The following is a 17,814-nucleotide window of genomic DNA, read 5'->3' on the forward strand; positions in this document are numbered from 1 at the left end:
GTATGTGTGAGAGAGTGAGAGCCCATGAGAGAAAGTTCACGTTTTTTTTTTATTTTGCTCAAAACCTCCCTTTATAATTGAGCTTTTAAGTAAGACTTATTTACTTTACTTATCAATTTCAATCATCTTAACTTCTATTTGATTTATGTTCTTGTATTTTGTATCATATCTGATTCACATGCTGCTTTTATATTCTTCGGTCTGTTATGTTTTCATCATGGCATTCCTGTTTTAGGATGGCTATTGATGTTTTAGTATTTCTATTTAATTAGTTTTAGTTTTATTGTGTTTTTTACAATAATTATTGTTTAGTAATATTTTACTCACCTGAGTGTTCATGAGACGGCAGCAGCTGTAGTTGGTCATGACCATGGCTCTGTCCCATGGGGTCCCCAATCGCCGTATGTGCAGGTTTTTGCTGCATGGGGGACTCCTTGTCTAGGCCAGCGGCTGCACCCTATGGTCCTTGGTTTTCATCACCAGTATGTCCTGAGCTGAGCCTCAGGTTTCTTAGGTCAGTTGTTTTATATTTTAACGTTCGGATTTTCATTAGTGGGTTTATTTTTAACTCATGTAAAGCACTGAGTTGCACATTGTTGCATGAAAAATTTGTTAATAAAGTTTGCATGATGTCACATCTGCATCATGCAGTTATAAAGATGTATATTATGTGAGGACCGTAGATAGAATTATGCGTTCAATATATCTGAGGACTACTGCTGCATACAGAGCTATACAAAGATTTGATGTGTACTGTCAGGTGTGTTTGAAACTTCACCAACTCCTAATACTTAATAATCAAAACCAATACACTGACAGCTTTGACTCACACAGGTGGATCAATGGTCCTATCCATTTAGATACTATGTCAAAATATGTTCGAATTGAGGATACACAATTATGTTTATTTACATTCTGTAATGAAGAAAGGACAGGTTATATTGAGACTTAATTAATTATGCTTAAAATGACCTGCATGCTAAAAAAAAAAAAAAAAACGGTAACTAACGCAGGCTAATTTTATTGGTGTCAAAAAAATCTTTTCAATGATATGTTCTATAGGTGGTTTGTGTTTCTTAACATATCTACTGTACATCATGTAACTTGTTATGATCTCAGGTCTTGGGCAGGTGTGATACCGGTTTGGTCGCTGTGTGCTTGTCTGATATTGCTCACCGTGGTCCAATCAATGCTGAGGGAATTTGTGTGAAGGCTCACGGAGAATTAGAAGTAACATTGATTGATTAGTTTGTTGCCGTTATTTATGTTATTATTAATTTCCCTATGTTGCTACTCAGACCTCCACCTAGCGGTAACTGTGTTGCATAAGAATGGCATGTGAATTCTTTTGCTCATCAAATCACGCAATGTCTGTTGCTCTCATTCCATGCAGTTTGCTTTGGGTGACAATGAAAGTGTGAAATTATATGAGAAAGGTGATATAACGTCTTTGCGTTATATATAGTCATTCTGCCTAGCTCAACATTGGTGTATAGTCCATCCTGTCATCCTTCTCTTGATCTCAGTCAGCTGTTTGACACACATGTATGCACACCCCCTCACACACACACACACACACACAAACACACACACACACGCACACACCAACAGTACATGCACAAAAGTTCTGATCCTATTACCTCTGAGGACTTTGGTTATTGACCATAATTTCCGGCAGATCTCCCTTGACTATAATTAATAAATTGTAGTTAATATAAACCAATGTTAACATTATCTTTACCTGAAGACTTCACAAAGCAAAGGGGTCATCAGTGTGCACGCCAAATAAGGAGGCTGACTGACTCCATTCACAGTAATGTGATTGTGCTTTACAGTATGTCACCCACTGGGTGTTGGAGATAGTTTGAACCGAGGTGGTGGCAGGAGGTTCAGTTGGGAGGGAGGGTATAAAGTGCACACGATTCCTACTCACAGGCACTCACATACTATAATTGATGGCGTGACTCAAATTGAAACTGAATTGCTATACAGTGGCCTTAACAGTTTTAGCTGTTGGTGTTTGGTGTATTTTAAAATTGAATCAAAAACGACTGAATACACTATGATAATTGCCATGTGAATACTATGAATATACATATGAACTCAAAACATAACTGACATTACTGAGATGGATTTCCATTAACTTCGTTAAAATGGAGCACATTACTTTTGAGACGGGCCTATAAGACATCACAAGGAAATGAAAGTGAGATGTGTATCAGATATTTGACTATTTCTATAAAGATCTGCAAAAACATGTCCCACTGATCTTTGGAGCTAAATTGACGGTGACTTTCTGCCACTGGTAGGGTAAAAGGTGAGAGATCCGACAAAGCACTGCTCAGAAGCCCCTGTGATGAATAAAAATTCTTCAGCCTGTTTTCGATTTTTCCCAAGTTCCAACACACCAAATGCGGGATCATTAACATGTTTGCTGTTGAGCTGATCATTTGAATAAGCTGTGAAAAATAAAACATGCAGGGTAGATGCTCCTGAGGACTGGATTTGGAGACCCCTGTTTTCGATGATAATCCACAACCTCACATGACAGCACGAGAAATCTGTGAGACTGAACATGCAATTCTGCTCCTGGTATTTGCGATTTCAGTAAATTGACAAGCCAGGGAACACCTTGAGATTGAAGAACTAGACCAGGTGACCAGGAAGCAAGATGTTTTGCCCCCATGACCGGACCCTGAATGAACGGAAGATGTTCAGATGGATAACCAAAAATGTGTCAGACCATACAAAACTCATTTCATGCTACTATCCAATATTATTTATATTCATAATCAAGACAGGTGTTCATTTGTTCACAAACACTATATTATCTCACCTTTAAGAGCCAAAACATTTCAAGCAATGCAGCTGAAGTCAAAACTTCACATAGAAATGTCAATTACAGAGCGAACATGCATAAATTGAATAATAAAAGCCCGAATCGCATAATCTGAAAATGGTGATACTGCTACGTAATTCTGCTCACAGACAAACCAACATGAAAAATGAACATCACAGTAGATTTTTTTTTTTGTCTTGTGATGATGCAAGGCACTCGTGGTATTTGTGTAAGCGCATAAACAAATAATAAATCTCTTTCCTTGTCCACTCAGATGCTTCTCTTCGAGTGTGTGTACACACTGGTCTGGGGTGCTGCACCAGTAAGATGGAGGACAGTTACATGACTGCTGTTCGCAGTGAGACTCAGCAGAAGATGCGATCTTACAGCTTTGAGCTGAAGTACCTGATTGCTGGGCACAGCAAAGCCTACCAAGGTGAGGAAGACATTTGGACGCAGGGATGAATAAAATATCCATCCTTCAAGTGTGTAAAGTGCTTGTCTTCATTACGGCTACTGGTGAATTGGAGCCTATCCCAGCAGACTTTGGGCGAGATCAGAGTCGATCCTATACTGGTCACCAGCCAATCGCAGGGCACGTAGAGACAAACGGCCATTCATGCTCGCGTTCACACCAGTGGATGCGCTTCAATTACATGCATGTTGTCGAAATTTGGAAGGAAGCCACTCAAATACGGGAAAACTTTCAAACGCCACACAAGAAGGCTTCAGCTGAGATTTGAACAACCACCCCCAGAACTGTGAGGCAGATGAGCTAACCATGAGATTACCATGCTGCGGGAATAATAGGATTGAGATATTGTGATTATCAAGGATTTGTTACCAATTTAAATAAATTTGTGCACATTTTTGTTTTATTACATGATTATTTCCCAGCACGCTCAATGTTGTCAAGTGACCTCCGTGGCAGAGGATTTTTGTGCTTTAACAATTCTGTCAAGTGCTTGCAGGCCCCTATGCCATGCTGACTTTGTGTGTCCATCATCAAATAGCGAGTTTGTGTCAGGTTTATGGTGTCAGGCCAGTTTATTTAGTGAGGCGCCACAGTGGCTAGCCAAACAAACAACTGATGTCCGATACTGTTTGAGTGAGCAAGCTCTCAGCGAGAAGGGAAGTGGAAAACTTTGTTACAATCTTTTGCTTTGCTTTCTGTGTCAATCTGCGTCCGAGGCTGCAATAATTAGGTTTTGTTCGTGACCAATGAGAGTGCGAGGGCTGAAGAATGTTTACATTCAGTGCGTATCCCCACCAAAGTGTTGTCGTCAAGGGCAACAGCCGGTCTCTAACGGCCTGCTTTGAATAGGAGGGAGAATACTCTGCTTGTCCACTTGTCTCTCAGCACTATTCACCGGTGAGTGTGTTATGTGTGCTTGTGTGTGTGTGTGTGTGAAGGAGAGATATGCATTGGGTGCACACATTATTAGAGGGTTAGTGTTGATGAGACCCAGACAGACATAGCAAATTTGCTCTACTCTTTGTCTACATTTTTCTTGCCTGCTAGTCTCAGCTGTTATTCAGACATCACGAAGAGCTAAACCAGGCTGGGGGCCACATGCGGTCCGTTAAACGTTTTAATCCGGCCTGCCGAACTTGACAAAAAATAAATGAAATAACTTTGTTAATGTTATATATTCTAAATACTGTGGTGTGTCAAAGACACATATTTTGTTGTAATGGTTTTGCTTATTTTCATTTAAAACAAAATGTATTTTCTTTCTATCTGTCAAATTTTAGAACCCATTGTGGCCTACCAATCATAAAGTTTTCCCGCCCCTGAGCTAAACGATGCATGGAAAATGGTCAGACATGAGACGGTGATTATCAATACGGCTAAAAAGCCCCACTGGCGGATGTTTTCTCTGCCAACAATTAATATAATAATTATTGCCAAATACGAGGGGCGTCACTAGGTTTAATGACTGTGTCACAGCCGTCAGGAGATGCACAAGATTTAATGCAGCACATGAGCACAAACTTTACAAACGGCTAACAAACACTGAGAAATTGCTTCTTCATGTTTTTGATGTGACAATTTTGTTTTTGTTGACATTGCATTTGTTTTTGCTTCATAAAGTTGTGTTTTTTTGTCTTCTTTGTTCGATTTTGTTGCCACCTGTTCTCGTCATACTAGTCCCTTGCATTAATTAACCGGGTCCCTCCAACCCTTTGTGTCTTGTCCAGGTGTTCTTTGTTGTCGTTCTTTTGCTAGTATTTAGTTCCCTGGTTTCTTTCAGTCTTTGTAGGGTTGTTGCTGCTTTTCGCTCGTTTCCCTAATTTGATCATCTGCTTGGTTTTTTTCCCTCAACACGTATCACATAGTTTCATGTTCTTTCACTTCCAACTTAGTTTAGATTCTTTTTGTCCTTTCTTGTGTGGTTAGGACTAGTTTATTATACTCACCCGTCTTACTCCCAGTTGGGCTGAGTTCTTTAATGAACTTTTTTTTGCACTTCTGTTCCATTCATTTGCGTTTACTATTTTTGTCTCTTATTTCAGCGCGTAGGTTCCATTGGATTCCATGCATCCACTTGTGTTGCTTCATGTTTTTGCATCAGCCTTATGTTTGCTGGTGTGTGCTTCCTCCTGCATTCCCAAAAAAATAAATGCTTGGTTACCTTGAAGAATTTTTTTGTCTATATGAGCATTGCGAGTTTCGGGTGATCTACATTTTTGCGAAAACACTTGATTGTGTTCATGATTCTGCTTTGTATTAATCAACCAACATTTAACAAAGTTGGAAATGTATGTATCGCCATAAAACACCGTAATTCTATAAATCGCTGCAAGTTTTTCCATTTCCAAATGAGCACATAGAAAATGACAATGTCCCATCACTGGTGAGCTATTTGTAGCATGGCCCTGCATACAACTTGTGTTGTCCTTGGTGGGTACCTGTGCACAGGCACCATGTTGGTGACCCTTGCTCTAGTTAAATTGTCTGCAAACCTAAATATAATTTGAAATGGGGCGGTTTACTTAAACTTTCAGGCTTTCACATTCGATTAGGTAATTGGAAAAGCTGAATTAAACAACAAGACGTTTGGCCTTGACCGAATCAATTAATTGGTAGCGACCCCAGTGTTCTTCAACAGATTATCTGACTCTCAACAGCTCCCCTCTCCTAAACACAGTCATTATATCCCACTAAGTAACTGAGACATGCCCAGAGCGGTTGTAGTCAGGCTCCGTTTACACCCTGACCAAATCCCTGGTGTGTGTGCTCATGTATGTGCCATCTGCATGCGTTTCATCTAGCACTGTTCGACCCCATTGCCCTATCACCCACATCACAGCTGTCACCCAATCAGTGAGACTGGAGAGAAGGTCACATGACCGCAGGAGTTTTAGCCTTGTCACTTGATGCTGTTTGTGTTTGAGGAACTATTGCCAAGCCATGGGCATGCAAACATAAAGGCCAGACATTCACACCTAGTACTTAAAGCATTCGATCCTTTTGTCTTCGTTTGATTTCCCCTGCTTTTGAGGTAACCTTATCTGTTCGCGTAATTCATTAACATGATTAAAAGATGCTGAAAAAAAACCCGTGCAAACACACTTTTAATATGCTGTTGTTGAAATGTGATGATTTGCGTTTAACAATGACGAATCGCCTATGATGTGGCTAGCCAGGTGGCTGCAGCTGTACAAAGTTGTTTGAACAAACAGACATGTATGTTAACTGAGCCACGAGGTGCTGAAAGTCACCGATAAATAGGTGTCTCTGCGCCTTGCCTCTCCCAGTTGTCTATGTGTGTGAGTCAGAATGCCATTCGATTGACATCAGCATGTTGAAATGGCAAGTTTCAAACAGAGGCATACACCATTGGCGTACAGTCACTGCAGATGGGAGGGAACAGTCGCTAGAGTCGCAAGAAATAGGGCAGGTCATACGATTGGGCTCATTATCACGTGTATATAAATAATATTGGGTTGTGAAAATTAGCAACAAGATGACTTCATATGTAACGTATTTTGGACTGTATAAAGTATGTATAATATTTGAACTCACTCCAAGGTTAGTGAGACCTGCAAGAAGTAATTTTAACATTTACTTAAATGGAAATGACACATTTGATTAAAATGTGTGTGAGTTATTTAGTTTCCAATTCCATTAAAAAGCCAAACCGTGGTCTGGGCATACTGCTGATGAGATTGAATGTTTGTAGACGGCAAACAGTCAAACAGTCAATTAACAATTTTAACCATTTTGGAAGCATAATTCAAGATTTATGGAGTTACATTAAGGCCAAATGTTTTGTACTAGAAAAAATACATAAAAATAAAAAATAGAATAAAAAAGTTTAAACTTAAAAGTTATGTGTTGATCTTGAATTTTGAAAAAAAATGTATGGAAAATAAAAAGATAATTGTGTAAAACCTTTGTTAAATATTACTTTGATTCACTTTGGAAACTCTTTTAAACACATTATTTACTTTCACTTTTCACTTCCATATACATTTTGACTTTTGAGGTCTTATTTTTTTCCAGCATGTTTTATCTTTTCAGATTCGGATCTTATTTTCTTGGTTTCAATTATTTTTTTCTCATCTTTTCACACCCTTCTTTTTATTTTAATCCATTTTTATATTTTTCCAGAATTTTAGATCAACACTAGAATTTTCAATTTCAAGTACAGAACCAAAAATTGTGTCAATTGCATTCCTTCACAGTAACAGTATACATAATGATATAAAATGAGAATAATTTAAATTAATAATAATTTCATAAATAAATCACTTCTGAATATATTAATTGTATACTCCATGAGAGAACCTTTGGTAAAATAAATTGAGATAAAACAATTGTGAATTATGATAACATTTATTATTCAACTCTCAAGTCAGAATTAAATGTCAGCACTTCAGAGTGCAAAAAAATATAATAATGCCGATATTTTTATGAAAGCAGTACAACTGGCTTGCACTTATTCTGCATTTTGTGACTGCATTTTCATAGCTTAGCAACTATCAACAATTACGCAAACTTGGCTTTTAAAATTGAAATCCGTAAAGATCTCGCTCATTGGGACACATCATGCACATCTCATGAATCCCTCGACCTTCATTCATGTTACTCTCATCAATATGAATATATCTATTTAAATGTGTAGTCAACTAGGTTTCATGGAAAAATGTAATTGTTTTTAGCCTGTTCAATTTATTCGTTACATGTTAGATTGAAGTATATGTAACGACCAGTGCTTTTGAGTTATTTTTTTTAATTGCGTGTATACTCACATTTGAGTGTGACTATGCGGGTGTGTGCATGCATATGTGTGCCTGTGCATGTAAAGAGAGTTTTGACAGGAGAAAAAAGATAGACAGATAAACTTATTTACTCTATAAAACCAAACTGCTGGGGTCTATTTAAACAATTAAAGTGATATTTGATAACTAAAAGAACACAATTTTATTGAAAACCTTGACCACATCGTCAACTGCAACGCATTTCTTTCATAATCGCTAATGCAGTGACAACACTGTGTTAGGATAAACAGTAAAGAAGAAGAGTTTAGAATGAAGTGTTTATTTATACTCCAATACACAATTACACTGAAGAAAATGTGTGAATTTATTCAATTTTATTGCGTCAAGTGGTTGCACTTGCACGGGTGGTTGTCCGTCTTTGTGTGCCCTGCAATTGGCTGGCAACCAGTTCAAGGTGGACCCCGCCTACTGCCCGAAGATATCTGGGATAGGCTCCAGCACCCCCACGACCCACGTGAGGAGAAGCGGCTCAGATAATGGATGGATGAATGAAAAGTGGACAGAATAATGAAAACACAGCATTAGAGGGAGAAGACTTCTTCGTGAAGGGACTTGCTGACCAGGCGAAAATCATATCAGGGTTGTCCTGTGTTTTTGTCTGTTAAAATATACAGTACTTCAACCATGAAGAACACCACTATGTGTTTATTCTAGGGTGCAGAAATCGGCCAACTTTGTAAGCATTCGCTGTTTGACTCAGGGCTATGTAAACAGCTATGATAAACACTGTAAACTGTCAGCAAAAAAGTATGTGGCAGGCATGACAGTATAAAATGTTGAGATGTGCATGTTTATGTTATAAAGAAAACTCTTAAAGGGACAGTATTAAGTATTTCTTGACACCTGCTTGCCTTCCAGTCTGTTTATCATACATTTTGTCACATTTATAAAAGACAAAATAACTGATCATAAACTTGCCAAACTACTTCTGTTATGCAGACCTTCACTTTTGATTTAAGACACAATTGACCATTTTATGTTTCATTTTTGATGTTTTTTTTGTATATATTTTGTCATCATTCCATTGGCAAATACAGGTGCACTGGAAACAAATACACATCCCAAAAATGTTGGAATATATTTATTCTTTTGAAATGATTATTCTATTGTGCTACTACTGTCCACTTTGCTGTTGTAATTTCCAAACCTTTATGAATCAGAATCAGAAATCCCTTCATTGTCATTGTACTCAAGTGTGCAACGAATTAGAGAGCTCCCCTCTCCAGTGCAATACAACAATAATAAAATATATAAATTAGATAAATAAGAGAATAGTTAGTGCAATGGGAAATAATACTGAATAGGGTATATAAAAACACATCACGTTGCTGTTCTGCAAGGTAAGGGTGGTCGTGTGTGTGTGTGAGAGTTTAGAATGGAGATGGCTCTTGGAAAGAAACTGTTTCTCAGTCTAATAGTCCTTGATTTGATGCACCTGTAGCGCCTTCCAGAGGGCATCAGGTCGAACAGGTGTGAGTTTGGGTGGGTATTGTCTTTGACGATATTGAGAGCCCTGCTTGTAAGGACTGGCTGCTTTTCCAGCCGAGGCCGGAAAAGCAGCGAGGATGGAACTCCTTAAACGCGGACACGGGAGATGAGGTAATTAACAGAGGGTTTATTAACAAAGCGAAACTGAATGAACAAAGGGAGCAGAACGAGCAAAGGCTAACAAAAGGCGCTGGAGGGAAAATCCGCTCCAGGAGAAAGAAGGTAACGAGAACAAAAAACGCTTGCACAAACAAGGAAGACCGAGCGTAACATAAAGAGATCAAGCGAAGGGATCCGTAACACAATGGGCAAGAGGCGTAGTCGATTGGCGAGGCGAGGGTCAGAACAAACGAGCAACAAGAATAATATGAGCGAACTACACAGACGTGGAAACGTGGTCGTGAGCAAAATGGAAGGAATAATCCGACGCTGAAGAGTCAGCGTCGGAGGCATAAATACCGGGGACTTAGACGGCCTAATCAACCCCGCCGCGAGGGACTCGGAGATATATTCCTTCATGGCCGCTTGCTCCGGCTGAGACAACTTGTATAGGCGCGCCGACGGGGGGTGCGCGCCGGGTACCAAATCTATGGTGCAATCGTACGGGCGGTGGGGAGGCAGGGATTGGGCCCTGTCTTTACTGAAAATCCCTCTGAGGTCATGGTAAACCTGGGGCACGTTTCTGAGGCAAATCACCTCGGGGGTTGAGGATCGGGGGCTCGGCCCCTCCTCCGCCGCGCGTAAGCAATGTGCATGACAATGCGAACTCCAGTTGTCGATCGACAATCTGTCCCAATCTATGACGGGCTGGTGGTACCGTAGCCAGGGAAGCCCCAGAACGATAGGAGCCGCTCTGGAAGGCATAACGAAAAACGACCGTCTCTCTACATGGTTGCCTAATAGCCTTAACGTAAGAGGTGGGGTCACCTGCCTGATCTCTTCCAGGAGCCGTCTGTCGAGGTCACAAACCCTCTTGGGCTTTGCGAGAGTGTCGACCGTGCAGCCTAACTTGGCGACCAACCCGGGGTCAATAAAACAATCGTCTGCGCCGGAGTCCACTAGGGACTGGATACTGAACCGGGTGGCCGGGCCGATTACCTCTCCGCTCAGTTCAAGTCTCTTAGCCCCCCATGTCCCCGAGGTCAGCCGGCGGGTCGTCGGCCTCCTCCTCACGAGAGAAGGAAGGATCGGGTGGCGCGGCGGGTGACTTACAGAGTTCGTCAGAGGTTGCTTGCGAAGAACCGCGTGGGGGACGTGCCGGGCAGGAGGACACGCGGTGACCAGACGCGCCGCAGTAGAAGCAGGCCCCGGAACGAAGGTGTCTCTGGTGTTCCGTCGAATCCAGCCGACCCCCTCCCAGCTGCATCGGCTCGTCGGCAGGCCGGAGGGGGGCGGCCGGCTGGTGCGCAGCCTCGGTGCGTGGCAGCTCCGCTCCCCTTTCCCGGCGTCTCTCTCGCAGGCGATTGTCCAGGCGGATAGCCAGGGAGATGAGCTCCTCCAGGGAAGAGGCGTCCTCGCGAACGGCGAGCTCGTCTTTCATGGCCGTACTGAGTCCACGCCGGAACATGGTCCGTAGGGCACAGTCATTAAACCCGCTCTCCGCCGCGCAAATGCGGAAGGCGATCGAATAATCGGCCACGGATCGGCTGCCCTGAGTGCAGTCGAGGAGTTTCCCCCCCGCCGCCCTCCCCTGAACCGGGTGGTGGAAAACGCGCTGGAATTCCTCCAGAAACAAGGGAAAGGACGATCGAAGGTCGGACCGCGCGTTGCTCACGACCACGGCCCAGGCGCTGGCTTGGCCGATCAACAGGCTCATCATGAAGGCCACCTTGGCGCTGTCGTGAGCGTAAGTGAGCGGTTGCTGATCGAAGATCAGACGGCACTGATGGATGAATTGCGCGCATGTGCCGGGCTCCCCCCCATAACGAGGGGGATGTGGTAAATTTGGCTCCCGTCCATAAAGAGCGGTTGGGGAGGCTCCGCTCGCGAGAGTCGTCGGTTCGAGGGCCCCGACGGTCCGCGGCAGGAGGCTGCCAAGGTGGGTGTCGAGAGTCTCAAGGCGATGGGCCAGGTGGCCAACGGCGCTGCGGAGCTCCGCACGCTCCGCCGCCTGCTGTCCCACCATCTCGCTTTGACTGGCCAAGGCTCTGTGAACTCTCGCCGCGTCCGCGGAGTCCATGTTGGTCGGATTATTCTGTAAGGACTGGCTGCTTTTCCAGCCGAGGCCGGAAAAGCAGCGAGGATGGAACTCCTTAAACGCGGACACGGGAGATGAGGTAATTAACAGAGGGTTTATTAACAAAGCGAAACTGAATGAACAAAGGGAGCAGAACGAGCAAAGGCTAACAAAAGGCGCTGGAGGGAAAATCCGCTCCAGGAGAAAGAAGGTAACGAGAACAAAAAACGCTTGCACAAACAAGGAAGACCGAGCGTAACATAAAGAGAACAAGCGAAGGGATCCGTAACACAATGGGCAAGAGGCGTAGTCGATTGGCGAGGCGAGGGTCATAACAAACGAGCAACAAGAATACTATGAGCGAACTACACAGACGTGGAAACGTGGTCGTGAGCAAAATGGAAGGAATAATCCGACGCTGACTCCTCAGCGTCGGAGGCATAAATAGACAGGGTAATCAGGGCTTGACGTGATACAGGTGCGTGGCCGGTGGGCGTGACTCTCCGGCCGTGACAGCATGGCATGACAAGAATGCCAGGAGGCACGCCCACGGACCAGCTGACAAAACAAAACAAACACACGTGGCATGACGGGAAACGGATCATGACACTGCTGAGGCACCGGGCGGTGTAGATGTCCGACAGTGAGGGGAGAGGGCAGCCAATAATCCTTTGCGCTGTTTTGACTGTCCTCTGGAGCCTCACTCTGTCCGCCTCAGTGCAGCCGCTGTACCAGGTGGAGACACAGTACGTCAGCGGGCTCTCGATGGACGAGTGGTAGAAGGCCAGCAGCAGCTTCCTGTACAGGTTGAATTTCCTGAGGACTCTCAGGAAGTGCAGACGCTGGTGGACCTTCTTTACCACTGCTGTGGTGTTGTGTGTCCAAGAAAGGTCATCGGAGATCTGCACTCCCAGGAACTTGAACGTGTGTGTCCCTCTCTACACACACGCCTTCGATGCAGAGGGGGGGCGGCACCGTCTTGTTCCTCCTGAAGTCGATGACGATCTCCTTTGTTTTTGCAATGTTGAGTTGCAGTCTGTTGTCCTCGCACCAAGCCGTCAGTCTCTGGACCTCCTCTCTGTAGGCTGTCTCGTCACCTTCCGAGATCAGACAGACCACTGTCGTGTCGTCGGCAAACTTGACGATGGTGTTTGTTGCCGTGGGCTGGGCTGCAGTCCTAGGTGTAGAGGGCGTATGGGAGAGGGCTCAGCACGCATCCTTGAGGGGAACCGGTGCTCAGCGTACGGGTGGAGGACGTGTAGGGGCCGAGCAACACAGTCTGGGGTCTGTTGGTCAGAAAGCCCTTAATCCAGATGCGTGTGAGGGCGGGGAGGCCGAGAATGTCCAGTTTGGCAACGAGGATGTCCGGGATGATTGTGTTGAATGCCGAGCTGTAGTCCACAAAGAGCATCCTTGCATAGCTCTGCTGTTGTTCCAGGTGGCCCAGCACAACATGCAGAACAGTGTCGATGGCGTCCTGAGGAAATTACAACAGCAGCAGCAAAGCACAAGAATAATTTCAAATAATAAAAAATATATATATATAATAAAAAATAAAAAAGTAAAATTATTCACAGTGTACTCAAATTATCTCTCTTTTTTTGCAAAGTTTCCCACTTCAGTATTTTGAAAACAAATGTAAACCAAATGCATTGTCTAAATTGTGATTTTTTTTAAGGTAAAAATAATATTCACCACTATCTGGCTCAGTGTATAAAAAAATTATCCCAATTAAAAATCATGCATTAACTGTGGCTATTTCCTTGAAAGTTGCGTTGATTTTGATTGACCACACCAACGCCAAATTACCCACTGACCTGTTCAATTAAAAAATCATTTAAATAGAGCCTTTCTAAAATTGAAATGGAGTCTGCACAAAAGTTCTCAAAAATCTGCAACAAAATGCCACAATCTAAAAAAAAAATCAAGAACACCAGACTAATAAAGCAATTGACATCAATCAGTCTGGAAAAGGTTACAAAGCCCTTTTTTTAAAAACTTTAGGACTCTTGTGAACAACGGCGAGAGCGATTATCCACAAATGGAGAAACGACAGAACAGTCGTGAATGTTCCGAAGAGTGCCTCCAAAATTGTCAGAAAGGAAGGAGAAAGTGAATAAAGTGCAAGATGCAAGACTGGCAGGCAAGGAGCAAGACAAAACAATCTGGGGAATGCAAGGCAGGGTCAGAATCAGAAAATACTTTGCAATAGTACTTGAAATTGTTGGATGCACAACTTCATGATAGTGAGTGTTGATCTGGTGATGTTTAGTAAACAGTGAGGAAGATATTTTGCACCTGGTCCCAGCACCACTGGTCTCGCCAATCCTGCACAATGACACACGCACACACAATGGAAAGAAATAAAGAAATGGGCGGGGCTCAAGGAGCAGAGTCAGTAGACCTGATAATCCAGAAGGTAAACTGCTGACCTCCCTCGCCTCAGTTAAGTGTTACTAACGCAACAATGATGAAGAGACTTCCACGCCAGAGATGGTGGTAGACTGTGATGGTCTAGGGTTACTTACTACTTAAGGACCTGGGTGATTTGCTGTGATTGATGGAAGCGTTAATTCTCCTCTTAACCATTAAATCATGAGGTCGACGACACACCAACAAATCACCTTCTGAATGGCTTTAAAACAAGAATTCATGAAGAAGGTTTTGGAGTCAAATCAAAATCCAGACTTGATTCCAATTGTAATGCTGTGGCATGACCTAAAAAAAGGTCGTTCATGCTCTAGCAACGCTCCCTTGTTGCTGATTTAAAGCAATTTTGCAAGGAAGCGTAGACCAAAATATCACCCCAGTAGTAGCGGGCTGTGCATTTCACTCGTCGTCCTTCAGTGAAGTCCTACTTAGTCCGACTTGAATAAAGAACCCTCACAATACCATCATTTATGACACCACGGCTGGACAAATAATACAGAAACACACTTACACAGAACTAAGTGAGTGTTGGACAACCTAGCATCTCGTGAAATTTCCGTTTTGAAAATGGACTCGCAAGTGTGTCTGCAATTAAATCCACACTTTTCCCTCCTTTGGCCATTGTGGTTTGAAAAAGGCAAGAATATATTTTACATTTTCGAACGGTCACCAGTTACAACTTTCTGTTGTGTTGATTCCGAAAAAGCGCTGCCCCCTCACGAGTGAGAATGCAATCAAAATACGCATACATCTCCTTCAACGTAAGCTCTGACAGAGGGCCTTAATGTCATCAACACGTGATCTGATTGGCTATCGCACCGGCAAAACCCCCTCACTCTCACAGAACTGACGCCAACACGATTGTATCTGAAGGCCTCGGACGTATAGTGCGTGCTTCTGGTATTATGAAATCTGCCTGGCAAGACGAGCCAGCTGAATTCGGATTGGATAAAAAAAAATAACCTACAACACTAGGATATCATATGACATCAATGTGAAGAATATGATCATGATTTCTTGATTATGTTAGGCCAGCACAGAAGGCCTTGAAGACCTTGAGTGCGCACCACTGCTCAGCAGAGATGTGATGTCATTGCCAGTCACAGAAAAAACTTGATTTCAACTGTTTCTGATGGCTGTTGCTGTTGAGCAATGACCATCTGGGTAAAAAAGAAGTGAAGATTTAGACCCATTGAAAAACCCAACTGATCGTTGCTGACTGGGAACTGTCCGTGGCCCGAAGGCAAACCTAAGACCGCGAGGAGGTCATTCCCTTGTTGGGAAGCTGTTGCTGCCCAACCAGTTAATTACGTTTGGAGGGCAGTAATAAACCTAGAAATTAAAATAATTGTAAAATGTCGTTTTACGTTTACTTGGGTTAACGTTGTCTGATATTTACATTTGTTTGATGATATTAAGCATTTAAGTTGGGAACCTATGCGAGAAAAAAAATCTGAGATCGGCAAATACTTTTTTCGCAGCACTGAAGATCGTATAAATGCAGACGTGCGGTACAATTGTACACAAACAAATGGACACTATATGCAGTATACAGGACTGAATATCAACAACAGCATCAATTGTTTAGCAGAAATTAAATTTATAGTTTATTTACAATATAATTATATATATATAATTATATATATATATAGGAAATATGCAGAATAAATTTAAACAAAATAATAAAATAATAGGTAGCAGCACTGTATGAGATGATCATAACAAATGCATTTGTTAATAGGATCTAAATACTTTCTCCCGTCTTCTCTTTTCTCCAGACACCTTTGATTCACTCGTGTCCTTTTCATCTAATTTGACCAGCACCTTGTTTGACAGCGCCTACTCCAGCCTTGCATCAGAATGTCGGCCTCATGTGATTCAGCTTTTCCATGACATTAATCGCCATCTTTCGGGAGACCCGAATTCCTCATTGGAACACGCAGTTGGGAGTTTTTTCAATGACCTCTTCCCGCTAGTCTACCGCCGGCTTCTCAACCCTGGTATTGGCCACATGTCACCCGGACAATTTTCTTCTTCCTCCTCACCCAGTCATGAAGACTGCCTGCGGATGACACGGCAGGACATCAGCCCCTTTGGACCCCATCCTGGACTCCTGGTCTCCGGTCTTTCTCGAGCACTGGGAGTAGGCCGAACACTGAGTCGATTGCTAAGATTGGCTGGAGATGTCGTGGATGCAACAGAAAAGGCAACATTATCAAGAGAGTGTGGGCGGGGCCTAGTGAGGATGCAGTATTGTTCCCATTGCAGAGGTCTGACATTGATCAGGCCTTGTACCGGACTCTGCGTTAATGTTATGAGAGGATGCCTGGTAAGTTGACCCTAAGTCTTTAGATGCATTGTTTTCGTATGTGAGTGCCACTTAACTTATCATACTGAGTGACTTAGTTTTTGATTATGCTTTGGCTCCAGGGAAATGTTCATGTGGCGGTTTGGGCAGACACCTTTCCTAAAAACAAAGAGTTTGATTTATTTACTCATAAATAGAGTCTCGATGAGAGGCCAAGGTGAGCACTGGGAGTGAATGCAATGTCAGCAACAGGGTATCAATCCATTAATCAGCAACTGGAAATCTGGTAGTGAACAGAAGGCAAGTGGCTGTGGCTTGTGATATTTACAGTTCATTGAGGATAATTTCACGAGCGCACACGAGGGCTCTTTTAATTCGCCGATGAGTGAATAAGTTGGTCATCCTGCTATCTGGCAGAGGTAGGAGTCACTTGTGCAAGTCATAAGTCTCAAGTTTTAACCATGCACGGTGCTCCACCAGGGCGAGTGGGTACTATAGCCCGCCACATTTCTGTCTACCTCCCGTTCAGCGTACTGGTAATGCTTTTATTTCTGTATTTATTTATTTGTATATTTATGTTAAAAAACACTGCTTGACTTGGCGTTCTTTTCCAATACAAATCCTGTTTGTGCGGGGAGTATTTCTTTCATTCTCTCATTTACTTGCTCATTACATTCAAGTTAGCACACGTTTGAATATATATGTATATATATATATATATATATATATATATATATATATATATATATTTATATATATATATATATATATATATATATATGCATAACATGTAGAATATGATGAAACTGACCTCTCTTACTAAATACATGCCAAGTTTTTTCTGCTTGTCAAATATAACTAATATAACGGTTAACGGTGGCCGACTGGTTAGCATGATGGCGTCAGAGTGAAAGACAGCAGCGGTTGTGGTTTCGATCCCGGCTCCGGCCATCCTGTGTGGAGTTTGCATCTTCTCCCCGTGCCTCCGTGGGTTTCCTCCGGGTACTCCGGTTTCCTTCCACATTCCAAAAACATGCATGGCAGGTTGATTGGACACTCTAAATTGCCCCTAGGTATGAGTGTGTGCGCGGAAGGTTGTTCGTCTCTGTGTGCCCTGCGATTGGCTGGCAACCAGTTCAGGGTGTCCCCCGCCTACTGCCTGAAGATAGCTGGGATAGGCTCCAGCACCCCCCGCGACCCTAGTGAGGAGAAGCGGTATAGATAATGGATGAATAAATAAATGAATAAATGAATAAAATATTCCTTCCTTACCCTCTCTACTTT

General features: G+C 42.8%; 1 protein-coding gene across 1 annotated transcript in view; it reads left to right on the top strand.

Annotated features, from left to right (window-relative positions):
• Positions 1-17,814, top strand: part of LOC148324044 (glypican-5-like) — a 48,831-nt gene that overhangs the window by 1,096 nt on the left and 29,921 nt on the right. Inside the window, exons 2-3 of the mRNA XM_088313373.1 lie at positions 3,114-3,275; positions 16,001-16,551. Coding sequence (XP_088169499.1) covers positions 3,114-3,275; positions 16,001-16,551 — 713 coding nt within the window. The remainder of the gene's footprint in view (positions 1-3,113; positions 3,276-16,000; positions 16,552-17,814) is intronic.

This window comes from Idiotropiscis lumnitzeri, chromosome 13 (genome assembly GCF_059441095.1).
Source record: "Idiotropiscis lumnitzeri isolate Australia: NSW breed Sydney's pygmy pipehorse chromosome 13, RoL_Ilum_1.0, whole genome shotgun sequence".
Lineage (NCBI taxonomy): Eukaryota > Metazoa > Chordata > Actinopteri > Syngnathiformes > Syngnathidae > Idiotropiscis > Idiotropiscis lumnitzeri.